The 21,045-nt window shown below is 44.3% G+C and overlaps 1 protein-coding gene across 4 annotated transcripts in view; it reads left to right on the top strand.

The window, feature by feature from the left end:
- Positions 1 to 1,876: 1,876 nt before the first annotated feature.
- Positions 1,877 to 21,045, top strand: part of VWA8 (von Willebrand factor A domain containing 8) — a 221,619-nt gene continuing 202,450 nt past the window's right edge. For 3 of the 4 annotated variants that reach the window (XM_053308212.1, XM_053308211.1, XM_053308217.1), the window contains exons 1-2: positions 2,046 to 2,299; positions 7,883 to 7,960. In XM_053308212.1, the coding sequence (XP_053164187.1) occupies positions 2,113 to 2,299; positions 7,883 to 7,960 (265 nt within the window). In that variant the 5' untranslated portion in view covers positions 2,046 to 2,112. Of the gene's footprint in view, positions 1,925 to 2,045; positions 2,300 to 7,882; positions 7,961 to 21,045 lie in introns of those variants that run through there. The other variant, XM_053308215.1, reaches the window with a different exon arrangement.

Below are 21,045 nucleotides of genomic sequence, written 5' to 3'. Positions count from 1 at the left end.
TGGAGATCAGGCGGAAAAGAGGACAGGACTTCTACTGTGCCTTTAATGGATGCACAGAAAAGGGAGTTTCAGCAGGTGCAGCTTTTTACTGCACCTGTTGAATCCTGCTCAGGATCATCCAACGCAAATTTGAGCCCTACATGGAAAGGGAAATACTGGATGTCCAAGCTGGTTTCAGAAAAGGCTGAGGAACAAGAGACATCATTGCTGAAGCAAGCTGGATAATTGAGAAAGCCGAAAAATACCAAAAAGAAGTCAATATGTGCTTTATTGACTACAGAAAAGCCTTTGATTACATCAACCATGTGACATTGTTGAATGTCTTTAGGAAAATGGGCGTCCTAGAACATCTCACTGTTCTCATGAGAAACGTATACACAGGACAGGAAGCCACAGTCCAGACAGAACATGGTGAAACAGACTGGTTCCAGATCGGCAAAGGAGTAAGACATGGCTGGCTGTCTATTTTCTCCTTCTTTATTCAATTTACATGCTGAACATATCCTGAGAGAAGTTGGATTGGAAAAAGATAAGTGTGGTTTTAAAGTTGGAGGAAGAAACACCAATAACTTGCGCTATGCTGATGACACCACTCTGATAGCTGAGAATGTGGATGATCTGCCAGTTCGAGTACTGAAAGTCAAGGAGTACAATGAAAAAATGGGACTATGACTAAATGTAAAGAAGACTAAACTCATGACAACGGGTAAAGCAACCAGCCTCAGAACTGATAATGAAGACATTGAAATAGTGGATAGCTTCTGCCTTTTAGGATCGACCATCAACAGTAAAGGATCCAGTAATCAAGAAATACCCTTCAGACTAGCACTTGGTAGGGTTGCAATAAAAGCCTTGGAAAGGATATTTAGATGCCCCTACATATCTATATCTACAAAGATTAGAATCGTTTGGACAATTATTTTTCCCATGACACTCTAAGGATGCGAAAGCTGGACTTTGAAGAAACAAGATAGAAAAAGTATTGACGCTTTTGAACTTTGGTGCTAGAGAAGATTTTTTAGGATACCATGGACAGCCAGGGAAACAAACAAATGGATCATAGAGCAAATCAATCCAGAATTTTCACTCGAGGCACAAATGACCAGGCTCAAACTATCATACTTCGGACACATTATGCGAAGATCCAGCTCCCTCCATGATGCTGGGAAAAGTTGAAGGAAAGAGAAGAGGATGACCAGCAGCAAGGTGAAGGGACTTGATTATGACAACAATGAATGCACCACTGAGAGACCTTAAAGGCCAAGTTGAAGACAGATCATCCTGGAGATAATCTATCTATGTGGACACTTAGAGTTGACACCTACTTGATTGATGGCACTTAATCAATCAATCAATCAATCAATTACAAGCATAGGGCTGCATCCTCTTTTTTCTACCTAGCCACCCTTCCTATAGCGACATGACATATAGGAGCAGGAGATTATACATCCTATAGCACAATTCCCTCGTGATGTCTCCTGTGTCTTAGACAATTGCATTTACCCAAAAAAACAAAACCTCTCTCCTTCTTTTCTCTCATTTTTGGTTTCTCTTTCTTCTTTCATTGCAAGTGTGCTTGCTGCTGTATGCATGACTTGAATTACGTTAAAACCATCGTAGGTGGCGGTCCGTTACAAAAGATCAAAAAACCACAACCTGGTAATACCTTTATTAAGACCAGCCACCAAAATGACACAAAGTCTTGAGCGTTTGAAGAATTCTGGAGAATTAGAAAACTTGCTGTTCAAAATTTTGTGCCACTTTTTAATTGGTCCCAATAAAGTTAGATTGATAGAGATTTCCCCTATTACTACAAACAAGTTCCTGTCGAATCCCAGCCTGTCTTGCAGCTGTTAAAGGCACGGGAAACTAGCGAGGGAGAGGTGTCAGCTCTGCAACGAATGAATCCCAGCCAGGACTTCATGTAAGAAATTAAAAGTGTGCCCAACTCAAGCCAACGTCTCGTTCCCCGTTTTCTTCCGTCTGTACTTTTGCTCGCCGCGCCGCTGTCTTCTCCCGGCCTTAAAAGCAGCGGGTGCAGTTTCCAGAGGGACGTTGTGAAGTGCTGCTCTCTTCCTTCCTGTTTGCCTTTGCCTGGCGTCTGGGTCACTCATGCAGTCCAGGGTGATATGGCTCAGCAGTGGCGGGGGTGCTTGTGGGGCTACCGGGGCGGCCAGGAGGGTCCGGCTCCTGCTGCAGCAGGTAGCGGCGCGGGGACGACCAGCCGCTGGTGGAGAAGGGGGGCGTGTGCTGCGGTATCATGCTCGGACATTGCACGGCGGGGCCGGGACGGCCGAAGGTAACTGAAGATCTTCTTCGGCCCCTTGTGTATCTTTAATAATTCTCCTATCTATCCCCAATGCCTATTCGCCTTCCTTCTTTTTTTTCTGCCTTAACGCCCCATCAGCTTATGGAAGTTGCGACCACAACATGTGGTGATGGCGAATAGCTTAGATCAATTTTGGTGGGACACACACACACACACACACACACACACACACCCTTACACCCTTCTTAAAAAAGGATTCTACCAACTCATGGAGAAATCTATCAAAGGCAGCACTTCGTATGTGAACAGAGTGGGTGTGAAGAGAAACACATAAGCCATGTTTAGTTTGACCCTATGCCCATGTCGACCGGTATTTGCTTGCTCCCTATTGATTGTTTATTTATTTTGCTGAGGTTTTGTAACTTTCTGAGCTTTAATCAACTGGTGTGAGAGAGCAGGACTGCTGTGGAACTAGAAAACTTTAAGAACCATCTTATTATTCTTCACTTTTCTAGGTAAACCACTTTGAGAACTTAAACTGTCACCGTTATGCATTGTGTCCCGTCAAGCATGTTTTGATTCCCTCTTCATGTTATAATTGTGATAGTTTCTGTGGAGCTAATGAGATATCTGGAAATCTCTGGCTCTGAATGCCTTTTGGAGAGAAAAGATTACTTTTATTGTCAGTGTTTTGGTTTCTTAGCTGGTTTAGTAAATGTCAGCTTCACTTAGCTAACTTTCTTATTTGTGTTTTTACTAATATGCTTTTGGTATAGATCAGGGCTGCCGATGCTGGAATACAACCCCCATCATCCCTAGCTACTATGGCTGGGGATAACAGGGGTTATAGTCCAAAAACAGCTGGAGGGCTGAAGTTGTGCAGCACTGATATAGATACTCCACTATGCATCCTGCTCACTATGACTTGCACAACTTCTGCTATACAAATACAAGCCATGCCACTTGTCTCCTCTTCTTGTTTTATAATCTTTTAACCAAACAAACCAGAGACCTTTGTTGTTGTCATGTACAGGCTGTCTTTTAGTTTGCTATGTGATTATCCTAGTAGCCATTTGTTATGATCACTTTTTTTCTTGTGCAAAAATTGTGTGACTCTTTTCTGGAAGGACTGAAGGCCACCCTAGGATCAACATAGCCAAGTGGGAAGCAAACACTGTGCAGCATTCAGACTAATGCTACCCTCGTGTTCATATGTTGCCTGCATGCAATTATTTTACCAATCTCCACCCTTCCCTCTTCCTCCTCCAAAATATGGCCATAAGACTAGAGAATCCCCAGAGATGTACATTAGGGACTGCAAAGGGCAGGTGAGGATTAGGGATGTGTATGATCTGGCATTTGGACAGTTTGGCGGTGGGGTGGGTTAACTTTTAAAGAGCAGGGATGGTGCCCTTGCTCCCACACCCACTGCCACATTTCCCCTGGTGACGTTGTCACCAAAACCGCTGGTGTGCAGCTGCTGCATACCTCCTTGCAGCCCCAGTCAACATCGTACTGGAAGTGACCAGTGTGCAAACCATGTGCACCAGCCACTTCTGGCTCTACCTTTTTATTTTTGTAGAATGCAGAAAGTAACTCAATTTAAAATACATCAAATCATTAAAACACTTCATTAATAAAATTAAATAGAAAGCAAAGTGTATCCAGTAGTATCCACAGACATACCAACTTATAATGCGTTCAGCTCCCTAACCCCTAAATGCCTGCTAGAACAGAAGAAGCTTTACTTGGTAGTGAAAGGCCATTGGAGGGGAATGAGAACCTCATGGGGGGGGGAGTTCTGTAGTTTGATTGTGGTGATAGGGAAACCCCCTCCCCCTCTAAATGCACCTCTGATATTAGCAAGACTCGAAAGGAAGACCTCTCCAGCTGTTCTCAATGTACTGGTAGTTTGTTGCTGGTTTTTTTTTAAAAAAAGAAGTGTGCCCTTCAAGTAAGCTGGTCCCAGGTCATTTAGGGCTTTAAAACTCATAATCAGCACTTTGAATTGGACCTAGAAATTGACTAGGAACTAATGCAATTGTAATAGTAAGGGAGTTGCATTCACTTAATAAATGGTTCCTGTCAGCAATCTGGCCACAGCATTCTAGACCAGCTGCAATTTTCAAGCACTCTTCAGAAGCATCAGGCCTGCAAAACATCAAGTTTTGCAGGCCTGTAGTCTGGTTGCCTTTAACGTTAAAGCCAATGTTCATGTCTGGTTCCCTGTTAACATAAAGCATCTGGTTCTTTTGACTTTAAAGTTCTAAGTAAACAGCTTATTTTATATGTAGATGCAAGCTTTGATTTTCTTGTAGTAGTATTCAGTTTCTCAGAATATTCTTTGCTTTAGGGAACTTAAGGTGAATTGAGGAATGGCAAAGGAGTAAGACAAAGCTGTATACTTTCTTCTTATGTATTCAACTTATATGCGGAACATATACTGAGAGAAGCTGGACTGAAAGAAGATGAGCGTGGTTTTAAAGTTGGAGGAAGAAACATCAATAACCTGCACTATGCTGATGATACCACTCTGATAGCTGAGAATGTGGATGATCTACAAGCTCTAGTAAAGAAAGTCAAGGAGCACAGTGAAAAATTGGGAATACAACTAAATTTAAAGAAGACTAAACTAATGACAGCAGGTACAGCAACCAGCCTCAGAATTGATAATGAAGACACTGAAGTGGTGGATAGCTTCTGCCTTTTAGGATCAACCATCATAGAACATAGGAAGTTGCCATATACTGAGTCAGACCATAGGTCAATCTAGCTCAGTATCGTCTACAAAGACTGACAGTGGGTTCTCCGAGGTTTCAGGCAGGAATCTCTCTCAGCCTTATCTTGGAGATGCCAGGGAGGGAACTTGGAACCTTCTGCTCTTCCCAAAGTGGCTCCATCCCCTAAGGGGATGAGGTGCCCACACATCAAGTCTCCCATTCATATGCAACCAGGGCAGACCCTACTTAGCTAAGGGGACAAATCATGCATGCTACCACAAGACCAGCTCTCCTCTCCAACCATAAAGGATCCAGCAGTCAAGAAATACGCCACTGACTTGCACTTGGTAGGGTTGCAATGAAGGCCTTGGAAAGTATATTTAGATGCTGTGATGTGTCCATACCTACAAAGATTAGAATCGTTCGGACAATGGTTTTCCCCATGACACCCTATGGATGCGAAAGCTGGACTTTGAAGAAGCAAGATAGAAAAAGTATTGACGCTTTTGGACTTTGGTGCTGGGGAAGACTTTTGAGGATACCATGGACAGCCAGGGAAACAAACAAATGGATCATAGAACAAATCAATCCAGAATTTTCACTCGAGGCACAAATGACCAGGCTCAAACTATCATACTTTGGACACATTACGTGAACACCCAGCTCCCTTGAGAAGTTCATAATGCTGGGGAAAGTTGAAGGAAAGAGAAGAAGAGGATGACCAGTAACAACGTGGATGGACTCGATTATGACAGCAATGAATGCACCACTGGGAGACCTTAAAGGCCAAGTTGAAGACAGATCATCCTGGAGAGAATCTATCTATGTGGTCGCTAAGAGTCGACACTCTTGACAGCACTTAATCAATCAAAGGAATGGATAAAAGTAATGGATGTTGAGGGAAGCCGATTAATCAGGAAATAGGTCACTGTGTTAGAACAAAGTAGTAGCAAATTCACAATGTATATATATGGAAATGTTTTGGCTGAGGACTGGCTTTAGATCTCCTGTATAAAGGCACTGTGGAACAAAAAATTGTATCCATGTTGGGAACTGTGGACATGTAGCAGAGTATTAAGCAGAAGATGACAACAGTTTTTGTCCCCTCCACCTCCCGCCACTGGGTAATTATTGGAAGTCCATGCTAAAAACTGACCATATTACAGGTGCATTTAGCTTGAGCACTAAATTCACAACTATTTTAACTTGTTTCCTAGGGCTTGATTTAACACTGTGGTCTTAAAAATAACTAATAGGGAGATTCAGTAAATGTCTATTCCACTAAAAATATAATTTTTATATAAATGTGTTTGCGGTGGCACATCAGGCAGTAATGGTATGTCCCTTTCGCTCTCTATTCTGATGAGTTTCTTCTTGCCAAATTTCTCAGTTCTCTGTTTATGACACTCTGCTTAAGGTTTAGCTCCAGTGCCATCTATGAATTCTGGTTCATATGCAAATCCTGTTGAAGCTTGATCATAACTTGGCTCTCTTTGAAAGTGACTTATTTGTCTCTTGTTTTCAGTATATCCTTGTCTTGTAGGCACTCCCTGGATTTGTGTGCTTTTTCTTATCTCTTGGCTTCTTCTCTCCCCCCCCCGTTTTTTGGCATTGTCATAAATCTTTGCCAGAGTTAGTCTCATGATTGCTATTCTGTTGCTTAACAACTTCTGTTTGCTCAAAGTCCTTCAAGGATTGTTCCTTCTTCTTCCTGAAACTATCTCCCGTACTCTCTGACTGACTTCTGCCATATTAAGAATGACCAATTAATGTAATCAAGAGAGCTCCTCAGCTCAGTGATAGACACCTGATTAATCTAGAAGAGATTTTTATGAGGTCCTTCTAAAAAAAAAACCCTCTTTCATTTGATTGGTAGCTCAGAACAGCCAACTTGTCCTTAATCATTTGAAGTTATTCTATTGCTGCTGTTATAGTGTGCTGTCTTTATGAGACATACAACTATATTGCCAGCTTATAGAAAATGAATATGTGAATTACGTCACCTCAGTGCTAACATGGAACTTGTGATCGCATTAAAACTTAGAGTCAATACAATAGCCAAATTTGTCTTATTACTATATGGTGTGCAGTCATGCAAATCACAGCATAACAGGTAGGAAGAAACAAATAGAAATAGCCCAAGATCTTTTGGTGCCTGAGACAAAAAATTGAAATGGCAATCCCTCATTGTGGTAAATATAAAATAACAAATATATTGCCCATTTTCTGCCCATTTAAAGGTACTCCCAAAACTGCTGCCTAAGATGGGCTACTTTACCTTGACTAATGACAGGGTTGGATCATGAAAAAGCTTCCATGTGACTACCAGGGCATGTAATAAAAACTGGTACATAGTTTGGCACCTTAGCTATACTGACAAGCTAAATACAGATTGGAGGTAGAAAACAAAGATGGTAAAGGATATAGAACTTGACAAAGTCTCTTTGTTTTTGCTGGGTTTGGCCATCGATGTGAAATGTAGCTCTTCACAGTCACTTCTTGGATGAATGAGCTGCTTTTCAAGTTGCATCTGCAGAGTCTCTTGAAATTAATTTACCTTTGTTCCAATTTCAGCAATGGTCCTTGGGCCTGAGGCAGAAGGGTTGTTCTTATGAAGCTGTAAATGCCAGGTGTTTGAGGCAGTTGGCAGGGAAGCCAATATGCTTGTTTATCACTCTGTGCAAAGGCTTACTATTACAGCTCTAAAGCAGAGGACAAGGGCTATAATGAAGTTCATGCTTACAAGATCATTTTGAGTGGTGTACTGTGAGAAATGTGTGCCCTGAATGTGCAAACATCTTCCTCTTTTGTAGGCTGTGTTAGAATTAAAATTGGTAAATAGTGGGTTTTTAAAAAGTCAACGATGAATGAAAATGCTTCTCTTGTGTTCCAGGTGATACAGTTACCATTGGTGATGTTTCATACAAACTCAAAACTCCAAGGAATCCAGAACTTGTTCCAGTGAATTACAGTAAGATAACTTTCTTCTAAAGCCAAGCTTAAAGTAGGGGTCTGTTTGAACAAATCTATGCATGTGAATAATCTGTAGTGGACAGAGGGTTGGATTCATACTGAGAAGCAGTGTTCCCTCTAAGGCGTGCATGTGTGTGCATGCTCACAAATTTTTTGATGTCCGTTCAGTTAATTTTAGATCCCTCTCAGGTTGAATCAGAAAGGTCCCACTTTGAATGCATGTGTGCACACACTGTTTTGATACTGCTGCTCAGAACAAAACTCATTCCGCACACAGATTGAAAAAAAAAATAGCGAGAACACTGCTGAGAAGGTGCAGGTAAAGTCCTCCATGAAGCCTACTGGGTGACCTTGAACCAGTCAGCTTAACCTACTGCACATAGTTGTTAAGATAAAATGAGATGGGAAACATATACCTCACCTTGAACTCCTTGGAGGAAAGGCAGGATAAAAATGTAACAAATAACAATGTTCAGTAGGAACACTTACTTCACAGATCTTCACTCCACTCAAGACATACAGCTTTTGGCTCTCATTTATTCCAGCTGGCTGCAGCAGAGGTCAGAATTGAGCCCCCTCAATTGGCCACCTGTCATCTGGCCCCTCCCTACTAAGAATCCATCAGCAGTCATTCCAGTTGCAACCTGCCAACTGTCCATCATCAGAGATGTTAATGGAAGTTTTAATATCTTTTAAAAAATTGATATTGTAACCTGCTTTGAGAACTCCGGTTGAAAAGCAGGATAAAAATGAATAAATGGTGAGGGACTGTAGCTGTAGTGGCTTTCTACAGCCTAATGCAGCTCAGTCTCCAAAAGGAGCTGTAAATTTGAATTAAGGGTCAGAGCCCCAGATTTGTGTCAGGCACTCCATGTTATGCAGGTACAATGGCAATTTTGTCCATTCCTTTTGAGAGATAGAATGTGGGGAAATGTCTGTTCAGTAGAACTGTTAATCACAAGGATTGTGGAATGTGACTCCTGTTTCCCCACAAAACACATAAATACAACCATCAGGAATGTGGCTTTGTATAAGAAATGTCATTGGGTACCACACTTCTATATGTGTATGGATATGACCACAAGGTACAAATTGGAGATTCCCAGACTTTGGTGACATTTCTTGGAAGGAGGGGATATGTGAAAGGGCAAGACGAGTCCTTTCCCCCAAAAATGTTGCTATTGGATTTTTAAAGTGGTGCTTCTTATTGGGAAGCAGAATTCTGATTTGGAAATATGTTGCCTAGAGTAGAGGATCTGAAAGTGCATATTGGCCAGCTGCCACAGAATGGAGATCATGAAGAGAAGGGCTGAAAACAAATGCATTTCAGTTCAGTTTTTCCACAGTATAGGGAGATTGAACTCAACACTGGGTTATTAGCCACCGCATGCTCCAAGACAGGACCAATCAGATATAAGCAGGCTAGTTTGTATAGCTGGGTAGCTGTCACTGAAGCCCCAATTCCGGTTCTGTCTTCCTACAGACTGGCAGCACTTGGAAAGAGCTCTTGCAAATATCACCTTTCTGGTTCTTGTTCAGGCTAGTTCTTTTCTCTTTCCCCTTCCCTATTCTTTGTGTGCAAGGGTGGGAAGGGAGTCATTTTATATTTGTCTTTTAAAAAAATTGGAATTTTACAACGGTTACGGAGGTCTCCCAAGTTGGGGACATGTTGGTCAGTTCCCTCTTGGAGGCCTCCATGTCCAATTCTTGGGGCACGGATCCTATAGTGCAAGCCCTTCCTTTATCTGATCCACGTTCATTCTCACCACAGCGTGAGGGGGCTGCTACTGCTACTACTACTCTTGTTGCTGCTGAGTTAGCTGTTCCCGCAGTCTCTCAAGCCGCACAAAAAGGTGGTGAAGAAAACCGAACACTTGAAGGAGGGAGAACCTCCAAAGAAAAAGAGAAAGGCAAAGCTCTCTCCCTTAGGGGTCAGGCTTAGCGAGCGACTTTTAATCCCAGGCAAGCAATGCAGACTGTGACATTTCCCACCTGAAGCGCCCACCATTTTGTTGGCCAACTCCAAGGCACCTGCCGCTCATCTGCTAACTCACGGACCATTTTGCAGACCAGGGCGAAGAGGCGTGAAAAAGGTGTGGAAAAACGGGGTCAGGGGACTTGTTTGCTGGCCCCTGACAATGTGCTTCCAGCAGATGATTCCCTGGGCATTGGCTTGAATGTGATCCCTCCAGGGTTTCTGATCTTGTCTCTGGTGGGCCCAATCCTGCCGACTGAGGGACTGATCCAGCTTTTGGCACCAGTCATGCCTGCACCATCTCTGCCTGCACTTCCAGGGGTACCTGTGCTGCCTTTAACGGTGGGCAAGCTACTCCCCCAGATATTTCTTCCTGGCTACAGGATTTTGTTACAAGACAGTGTTTGGCAATTGTCTCTCCTGTTCTTAAAGCTCACACATCTCTAGTTCCTGGTCCTCCTATGTTACTGGGTCCTTCAGCACCAACCCCTATTCCCACCCCCACTCCTCCAAAACACCCCACCAAGCTGTCTTTTTCTTCCTCCCCCAACTCTAGCCCAGGGAGAAGTAGTCCAGGGAGGCCATCCTCATGGCAGAGAGGGGTAGACTTGTGGCTAGGCATGAGAGGTATTCATGCAAGCACAGGGCTTTTGCCCCAGCTTCCTCTCCTGTCTTTTTTGGATGAGGCTCGTATGCCCAAGAGGCCAGCCAAGCAGCATAGACGATCTGTCCCAGTGGCTCCAGTGAAATAAGTAAATCAGCCTGTGGGGCCGGTACCCGGGCCAGTAGCACCCTGTATTCCAGCTCCTGCTAAGGATCCACACACACACCCCATGACAGGCAGACATCTGATGCTCAGTCCTCTGAGTCTGAAAAGGAGGAAGAGGAGCTTCTGATGAGCAAGCTCAGCCTGATTTACTGAGCCCTAACCGCTTCTTCATTACCTCTAATTTTGAAGTTTTGCTATTGAAGGCCAAGAGGGCCATTAAGAACATTAGCAAAGATAGCGGGACACAACCTTCCTCCAGCCTGGACCAGGAGGTTTTTCCTTCAACCTCTAGTTCACCTGCAACTTTTCACCAGGCTTTTACCCTGTAGTTTATCTATCCCCCACCCCCCTGCTGTTTACTTTAGTTTTATTTAGAATGTAATTTTAATGCTGTCTTGTTTTGCATGTTTTTGTACACTGCCCAGAGTCTTCGGAGTGGGTGGTATATCAAATGTTTCAAATAAATAAACTTTTAAAAAATGTAATGATTTCCTAATTGGGGCCCCCGGTTGCCAATAAACCTTCCCTGTCCTAGCCAAAAAGATTATACAATTTGTCACCAGAAATGATGTCCATGTTAGCTGTTCCTCCAGTAGATGCCCCAGTGGCCCACCTAGTATCAGGTGCATTGGTGGGTAAGGACAGGGACTAACAACTCCGGTTACCTGAAGACAAGAAAGCTGAACACTTTCTTCAAACGGGAGAAACTTAAGTATGTAGTACACTGCTCTGAGCTCCTTGGAGGAAAAGCAGGATATAAATGTTAAATAAATAAAATAAAGGCCACAGCAGCAAACTCCATCTTTGCGAGAGCCTCAGTTCTCTGGGCCAAGGAAGGAGCTAGCTAAATACAACCAAACTTCACCAGGAAATCAAGAAAATGGCAAAAGCGGCAGCCTTCATGGCTGATTCAAGCCTAGACTGCATTCAACATGCATCTTGATCCATAGTGTCAGGAGATGCCTATGACTGAAAGAGTGGAAGGTAGATTCCAAATCCAAATTGAATCTGGCATCCCCTCCCTTCAGGGGAGCAAAATTATTCGGGGATTCATTGGACCCTATCCTAATTAAAACTCAAGACAAAAATAAGGCGACTCCTACCACTCAATCCTCTTTTGTTCTTTAGGCAGCAAAACATTTAGGTGCCTCTACCTTCCAAAATCACAAACAATGACTCCCCACCAGTCGAAAGTAGGCTCCTAGACGTCACAGAGATCTGGGCAAGAGTCACTTCTGACCACTGGGTGGTTCAGACTGTTTCCAAGGGTCTCTTCCTAGAATTCTCATCCCCTTCTACACATCACTTCATCCCCACCCTGATCTCAAAACAGCTGTTTCAAGCAATCCACCATCTTTTTCAGATACAGACAATAGTCTGTCCCATTGACAGACTTATGTCAGGGCATGTATTCCATTCTGATTTTGGTGCCAAAAAAGGATGGCACCTGGAAGGCAGTCTTGGACCTCAAAGCCTTGCACTGCCACACACTAAAATTACCTTTCAGGATGGAGTCACTCAGGACCATAAAAGAGGTGGTGAAAGACCAGGATTTATTGGATTCAATATATCTCTGAGGCATATCTACACATACCAATACACCTGAACCTTTGGTGTTTCCTCAGGTTCTGTTTCAATGACCTACATTTTCAATACTGGGCAATGCCTTTTGGGCTCTCATCAGCCCTGAGGGTGTTCACGAAGATCATGATGGCCCTGATCGCCTACATGCACACATAAGCAATTCACATACACCTTTACACCTTACCTGGCGATCTCCTGATCAGATCATCTTCCCTACCCTGGGCTTGGAGAGATGCCCAGAGGACCCTAAACCTTCTCCAGTCACACGGATTCATAGTAAACCTTCAAAAAGTCGTCTTCTTCCCACACAAGTCCTGCATCACCTGGGAGTCATCTTCAACACATCCATGGGCGTGATCTGCCTGCCCCTGGACCGAAAAGAAAAGTTGCTCATGCTTTCCTCAGCAGTCCTGAACAAGCCCTCTGCGGACCTGATGCTCCTGGCCCAACTCTTGGGTTCTGTGATCTCATGCCTGGAGGGCACCCCCTGGGTCAGATGGCACTCTTTCACCCTACAATGTTGCCTGCTACCCTTCCAAGACTAGTTCATGAAATGCACCCAAATGGAACTTGCATTTACCCTCGCTCTCAGTGTCTCTCTTCTCTGGTGACCCACGACTCTCCTAAAGGGACTTCCCCTGAACCCTGCCCCCCCTCACATTACCATCACTACAAATGCCAGTCTATTGCGATGGGGCTCACTGCCTCAACCAATTCGCATAGGGCAGGTAGAGCTCACAGGAAAGGAGAAACACTATCAGTCTCCTGGAACTGTGAGCGCCATACGTCTGCTGCTGATACACTTCTTGCCACTAATCAGACAGTGCCATGTCCTGGTCACGACAGACAATGTGATGGCAAAGTCTCATGTAAACAATCAAGGAGGCACCAGATCAAGGGCATTCATGTTGGAGTCTGCCCTGCTCTTTTTGTGAGCAGAAAAGAAACTACAATCAATAACAGCCGAACACATAAGCGGAATCTCCAACCTGCAGGTGGACTGGCTCAGCCGTCAAATGGTCGACCCGGCGGAGTGGTCCCTGCACCTGGTGGTGTTCAGTCTGATGACCGGGAGTCTCGATACACCAGTAATAGATCGCTTTACAACACACCACAACAGTCAACTCCCAGGTTCACTCATCCACAAGTGGAGGTCACAGACGCACTATCGGCCTACTGGCCGAAGGGGCTACTTTACGCCGTCCCTCCTATGGTTATCATAATAAAGGTCATCCAAAACCACCTCCAAGAACAGGCACTCGTCATCCTGATAGCTCCCCTGTGGACAAGAAGACCATGGTTTTCCGACCTAGTCTCCCTGTCCACATGTCCTCCATGGCAGCTTCCCAGACGCTGGGATCTCCTGTCCCACGGCCCGATCCTCCACCCAAATCTGGGTTGGCTCCAGCTCAACGCTTGGACATTGAGTGGGTGTGTCTAGCTCTTTGGGGCTATGATTCCAAGACACTATCCTAGCATCTTGGCGTCCATCCACCAACAGAATCTATCAAGCCACGTGGATGGCCTTCTCATGCTGGGCTAGAAGAAAGAAGATAGTTCATTATTCTTTGGGGGTCTCTGATGTTCTGGCCTTTCTACAATCAGGCCTAGATCTGGGTCTCAGCCCAAGTACCCTCCGAAGGCAGACTTCTGCATTGACCTCTCTTCTAGACACTAATGCTCCAGGCTCCTCCCTCCTGCATTCTCACATCATGCATTTTCTTAAAGATGCAAACAACTTAGCTCCACCACCCACATACAGATTTCCATCTTGGAATCTGAATAAGGTGCTTGCCCTCATTCAACCTCCATTTGAACCCCTACGATCAACATCTCTCAAAATACTATCCTACAAAGTCCTTTTTTTAGTACCTATCACCTCAGCCTGTTGAGTATCAGAACTAGGCTCTCTGTCTGTATGCAAAGATCCAGGCCACAGAGAAACCCATTGCACAGGTGCAGCAGCCTCCAAAATGGGGAAAAGCCCAAATGGGCCAAAGAACAGCCGAATGTGCCTGTTTTGGAAGGCCGGCAGGGGAGGGAGAATCTGTGTGGACACACACACAAATACCCCCGCCTTGGAGAAAAAGCTCTCCAGAGGGGGTAAGTTTAAAAAAATAAAAATAAAAACAAAGAAACATTCGCAAACCCCCCTGAATGGTCCGGGATGAGTGGGTTCAGTTCAGGGTCGAATCACTTCTACCCCAAGCCTTTGAATCGAACTGGTTCAGCTCTGAACTGGTTCAGTACTGAACCTGTTTGCACATCCCTAATGTATTGTTCTTGGAACCATCCCAGTTGACGTTGATCCCCTCTTTTGTTGACCTGCTCTTCCCCAAGAAGCACTCTGTGTCTCCCAAAATATGTTGCTGAGGGTCTTACAGACCTCAGGGACATTTTTGGGTAACACAGAGTAGTTTTGGAGGAGGAAATCCTTCATTCACACACATCCACTGTAAGTAATAAGTTTATTGTTGTGACCACTGGTCATAAGATAGCATGGAGAATGAAGGTATTCTGGGGGACGAACAGGCTGGTTTTAGAACAGGGTGTTAAACTATGGATCGTGTCTGGGCATCGCATCATCTTATCGAAGAAAAAGCCGAAGTCCTCATGTATGTGTTTTTTGTAGATTTCAAATCAGCCTTTGATTCAATTTTGAGGCTAACTCTTTTGTGAAAACTCAATGATATCAACAGGCAATTACTCTTCCTTATACAGAAACTTTATGAGAACACCAGTGTAAGAGTGAGATGTAATCCTCAAGGTTCACTTTCACATCTAATAACTACCAGTAAAGGAGTCAGTGCATTTTGGTGCCCTCCCTGTTCAACCTGTACACAAATACCTGGTACCGCTACCTGGTTAAGGTTGGTATCATGGCCACAATCCACTCCTGCAGGGGTGATGGACCAATTAGGATGGTCCACCCAAAAAGACTGCTGGACCCAGTAGAGTTCCAAAAGGCCTTGGAGAGTTTCAGTTGCCAGAGCAGTAGACATTATTGCTCCTAAGTGTTCCTCCAGACCCGCTTCAGAGTCGGCTCCCTGGTATACCGAGGAGTTGCGAGGGTTGAAGCGGCTAGGTAGGCGACTGGAGTGCAGGTGGAGGAGAACTTTCAAATTTGACAGGATGGAGCATGTGAGGGCTTACGCGGAGGCAGTGCGTACGGCAAAAAAGAAGTTCTGGTCGGTTTGCATTGCTTCTGCGGATTCGGTTTGCATTGCTTCTGCTTTAGAGTGGGCTATGGGGTTGAGACAGCCTTGGTCGGCCTGATAGATGACCTATACTGGGGAATCTATAGAGGGAGTATGACTCTGTTCTCTTGGATCTCTTGGCGGCGTTCAATACCATCGACCATGGTATCCTTCTGGGTCGCTTGGTGGAGTTGGGGATAGGAGGCACTGCTCTGCAGTAGTTCCGCTCCTATCTCTCAGGCAGATCCCAGATGGTGTAGCTTGGTGACAGTTGCTCTTCTCAACGAGAACTGTTATAGGGAGTCCTTCAGGGCTCCATTCTGTCACCAATGCTTTTCAATATTTACATGAAACCACTGGGTGAGGTCATCAGGAGATTTGATGCTGGGTGTTATCAGTATGCTGATGACACCCAAATCTGCTTCTCTCTGTCATCTGCTTCATCAGGAAATGGCGTTCATTCCCTAAATACCTGCCTACAGGCAGTAATGGTCTGGATGAGGGATAACAAATTGAAGCTGAATCCAAGCAAGACGGAGATGCTCATTGTAGGGGCTCAGAATCTGAGGGATGAGTTAGATCTCCCTGTGCTGGATGGGGTTACACTCCCCTGGAAGGCGCAGGTACGCAGCTTGGGGATACTCGTGGATCCAGGCCTCACTCTGGTATCTCAGGTGGAGGCTGTGGCCAGGAGTGCTTTTTATCAGCTTCGGCTGATTCGACAGCTGTGTCCATTCCTAGAGGAGGATGACCTCAGAACAGTGGTACACCAGCTGGTAACCTCCAGGCTTGACTTCTGTAATGCACTCTGTGTGGGGCTGCCTTTGTAAACAGTTCGGAAACTTCAGTTAGTTCAAAACGCGGCAGCAAGGCTGGTCAGCCTGGAGAGACCATATTATGCCTGTTTTGAAACAGCTGCACTGGCTGCCGATATGTTTCCGAGCAAAATACAAAGTGCTGGTTATTACCTCTAAAGCCCTGAATGGTTTAGGTCCAGATTACCTTAGAGAGAGCCCTAAAGACCTACCTGTTCGGCCTGGCCTTCCAGTGCTTTTAAATTGTTTTAATGTAAAGGGTCTTTGATGTCTGTGAACCGCCCTGAGCTATTTTGTAAGGGCCGTCTAAAAATCAATCAATCAATCAAACAAACAAATAATAAATACCTTGGCCAATGATCTCTGATACAGCACTACACCCACCCACCCCGCAATTATTGCAGGGGTAGATTTTCCAGTCTTTTTGTTCGTGGATGACACTGCTATCATTTCACAAACTCCAGTAGGTATTACGAGAACTCTTAGGCTCCAGGCTAATTATTGCAAGGGTAATCACCTGGTAATTCTCAGAAATCCAAAGTGATGGTCTTTGCTAAGAGACTTAATTGGTATGTAGAGGGTCATTGGATGGAACAGGTTAACAGCTTCAAATATTTGGGTGTGGTCTTTCATGCCACTGGGTCATGGAAGGCCCATTGGTTTCTGGGACAACATGCAGGGATCACATAACACCGGTTTTGAAAGAACTGCACTGGCTGCTGATATGTTTCTGGGTGAAAAATAAAGTGCTGGTCCTTACGCATAAAACTCTTAATGGCTTAGGTCCAAGCTATTTAAGAGAGTGCCTCCTTTGTTAAAAACCCTGCTGCCTGTTAAGATCTTCTGGAGAGATCCAGTTACGGATGTCACCAGCTTGTTTGGTGGTGACCCATGACCGGGCTTTCTCTGTGGCTGCCCCAGGGCTTTAGAATATGCTCCCTACTGAAATAAGAGCATCTCCTTCTATTTGTTTTCAGGAAGAACCTCAAGACTCTCCTGTTTTCTCAGGATTTTTAAATTAGAATTTTAATAATTTTTAAAACTTGTTCTAATATCTATTTTATTCTATTATGTATTTTAATGTATAACTTTTAAATATTTTAAATTTTGTACACTGCCTAGAGATGTACATATCAGGTGGTATAGAAATATGATAGATAAATTTATTATTAGGATACAATCAAACCAAGGAGATCCTCAAACAGAGGATCTTGGACACTGTGGACCAAAATGACTTAATTCAGAGACCATAAGAGGGTGCCTTGGTGATTTCAGTTGGGAACCTGCCAGTTATCTATTGTCAATCTCTCTATCAAGGCATCATAGAGTGTTTCTCAGAACAAAATAAGATGCCTTCCATTAGTTTTATTTGGAAGGTTTTTACAAATCCCTTTGGCCAGTGTGATCTGCTCTTGAGGTTTAGGTGAGGTTGAATCTGTCCACCATGTGCTGTTATATTGTTCTTTTTATAATGATAGTTGGTGTAATTTCTTTATTCCCCTGTGATCACACTTTCCTCACTGAACTACTGAATTTTATGCCATACTTCTTGCAGATAAGAAATCTTCCATCACTTTTAATGTTGCCAGATCTTGTGTGGCTGCTGTTAAGTTTACTTCTGGCTGTTTCCTAGATGCTGCTACAAAATGGCAAAATTCTTATCTGAATGTAGTACTATCAGTTTGCTTATATGTCTTATCATCAATTGTAATAAAGCTATTCATTCATTCAGTATACTGAATGAATGAATAGCTTTATTACAATTGATAAGACATATAAGGCATAGCATAAAACATGACATAAAATAAAAACCTAGCACTCCATAAAGTTACTTCAACAGTCTATTTAACTAAAACCAATGCTACAATTCAGGCCAGAGCATGGCAGCTATAAATTGCTTTCTGAGCTTAAAAGAAAATAAGGCAAAGGTGTCAGCTTGGCAGCTGACATATAGAAATACATCCGCAAGAAGATGTCAGACATTCCGCATCCAAACCCTTAAATTTATCTATAATTTGTCCCAGCTTTCCCCCCCAATCACATCATAAATGGGGCAATATAAAACACAGTAGATAATGAAGCTATTCCCATGATCACTGGAAAGCGGCTAAGGGAGCTTAGCTTGCTTTCCAGTGGTCGTGGGAACCACCAGACTCGCAGGTGAGCCCAGTGCTCCCAAGGCGGCTAGCCCACCTAAACCACCCTCCCCTTAAATGAGGTTAATGGAACAAGTGCTCCGTTAACCTCATTTTGTTGCTTGTGTGTTGCCACGATGCGTGGTAACACATGAGTAGACCCCTGGCTGGGAAGCTGCCAGCAGCCTCCTGAGCCTCTCCAGGATGCCCTGTGTGCTCGCGCAGGCCACCCTGGAACTTCCGAGGGCCGTGTGGCCCCCGATGACTCCGTAACTGCCTAGTTCCGGCCGCCCAGCTACGAGTGGCTGCTCGTCTGTGGGGAGAGCGGGCTAAGCCTGCTCTCCCTGCAGAACCCCCTCAGGTGCTTCACACGTATTGTGTGAAGCACCTCAGTGTCTTCCACTTGGTCAGCATCACAGGGGCAAAGGTGCTGTTCCATTGGAAGTTTGCAGAATCTCCCTTCAAGATATGCCGTTGAAGCATAAAATCGTCAAAGCCTTTCTCAGTTATGCATAGGTAAAGTTAGCCTGATACTGTGAGAAACATCTGTGTCTCTTATAATAGTGGTACCAAAGTGAAAGCTTTGAAGATTGCACCATAGCAGCATCTCTACTTGCATCCTGTTCAAGGAGCTGATAGCTAATATTTTTTCTGCTCAAAGGTCTAAATTTCCCTCACTGGAGGCAGGGAGCACAACTGTAGGATATGAGAAAGAGGTTTGGTTCATTGCAGAGGCATAACTAGGGAAAATAGCGCCTAGGGCACTGAAATTGCGTCCCTGTCCAAACAGGAATGATGGGACTTGTAGTCAACAATATCTGGAAATCCTTGTTAAAAGGAACACTGTACCATCTAGACATGGTTGTTGATCAAAACCTGAAAAAATGAGCCATCTCTGTAAAAGACTTAGAACAACAGTCAGGAGTTATGTGAGGATTCCAAGTGTCATTTTCTCTGTCTCATCTCATTCTTTTTTTAAAAAAACACATGACTTTGTCCTAGAGGATCACCTGCCCAAATAGCCACTAGCAAAATAGGGGAAGAAGAAGTTGTTGGTGGTGGGGGGGTGGGGGTCTATAAACCAGTGAATGATTCCTGCCAGCCTTTGTCTTATGATGACTGTTGGCTCATGATGGGGTATATGTGCATTCACCACACCAGTGCTTACTTTGACACCAAGAGGGAGGAGGATGCATTAGTTTGCCACACTAGACAGAGGCATTTGCAACAGGAGCAGACAGCCAAGTTCTGCCAGGGCCAAAACCAGCCCCTGCCAGACTAAGAAATCATTGTAATTTGCCCCTTCCTGTCACAAGCAGTGTGCTGTTCTTTTATTATTGACTCTAACTCTCAAATATCCCAGTCATGGATGGAAAATTCAGGGTCAATTTACAAGAGACACATTTTCTACATGGAAGTTTCTTCTGTGCAGGTGTTGTGCAGAAACCCATGTGTAGTGACCGCCAGGGGCATAGCAAAGTTGGAATGGGCCAAGATGAGATTTTAAAATGGGCCCCCAGCCCCTCAAAGTCCAGGGCCTCCACACATCCCAGGCCCCCAAGGATTTACGTCTGATATTCCAAAATAAGTATGCTGCCTGGAAATACATTTCACTGAATACACACATGCACACTTCACAGTATATAGTGATATACATTGAGTACTATATATTTGTGCTACTTTTAATGCCTAGAACACACTAGCAACGCTCATTATTAAAATGGCCCCCCTCGCTGCAGATTAGCAAAGGAGACTTTCAACCATGCAGGGTGAGCCTATGTTTGTTTTCTCAGAATTCTGAACAAATTAAGTAAAGTTTGATTCCAGGAGATTTTTCACACGAGGCTTTTAAAGTGCTTTAACACACATCTCCTCTGTAATGGAGGTGCTGCATTCACATGTTGGCCAGATTTACCCTGAAGTCCCTGCAAGTTATTGGAGAGCAGTTCACACACAAGAAAAATAAAATAAAATAAAAGCACAACACATGCTTCACAGTTCTCACTCAGACTTTCTGGGTTGCAAAACAACTTGAACATAAGTGCATTTATAAATGAATGAAAGAATGAATGAATAAATAAATATTTGTTCCAGAAGTTTTTGTAATTTTCTGACATGAAACAAGCCACTTATAGGCCTTAGATAGTTTTTGTTTTTAAAGCCAGCACATTTTTCAGTCTGTTTTAAATTAAATATTCAGAGACTTCTCAGTCTCGCCCCACCACTCATATCAAAGCCCTATGGAAAGCAGATCCCTATATACGGGGTAGCCACAAAAAGGAATTCACAGCCTACCTTGCAAAAGCTGTGCTGGATGGTCTGGTCTGCTGCAGGGAGCTCTGCCAGCCTCCTTCCTGACTTTCAGGCTTCAGGGAGGCCTACTTGGAGGCCTCTCTGGAAGCCCCGCCCACCTACCAATCAGCTGAGAGGCAGGGAGAGAAGAGCTCTGCAGTTTGCAGGCTGCTCCGATCCTAGGCCTGAGCTGGAGGCAAGTGGCTGAGGGGCCCTGGGGCTGGGCAGGTGGGCAATGGGGTGGGGGTGGCAGGAACTGGCGTGGCGGCCCCACCTCAGTTGCGCCTAGGGCACGTGCCCTGCCTGCCCCCCCCTG

The sequence above is a fragment of the Hemicordylus capensis genome, chromosome 3, assembly GCF_027244095.1.
Source record: "Hemicordylus capensis ecotype Gifberg chromosome 3, rHemCap1.1.pri, whole genome shotgun sequence".
Taxonomy (NCBI): Eukaryota; Metazoa; Chordata; class Lepidosauria; order Squamata; family Cordylidae; genus Hemicordylus; species Hemicordylus capensis.
This window is presented reverse-complemented; position numbering and strand designations above follow the sequence as displayed.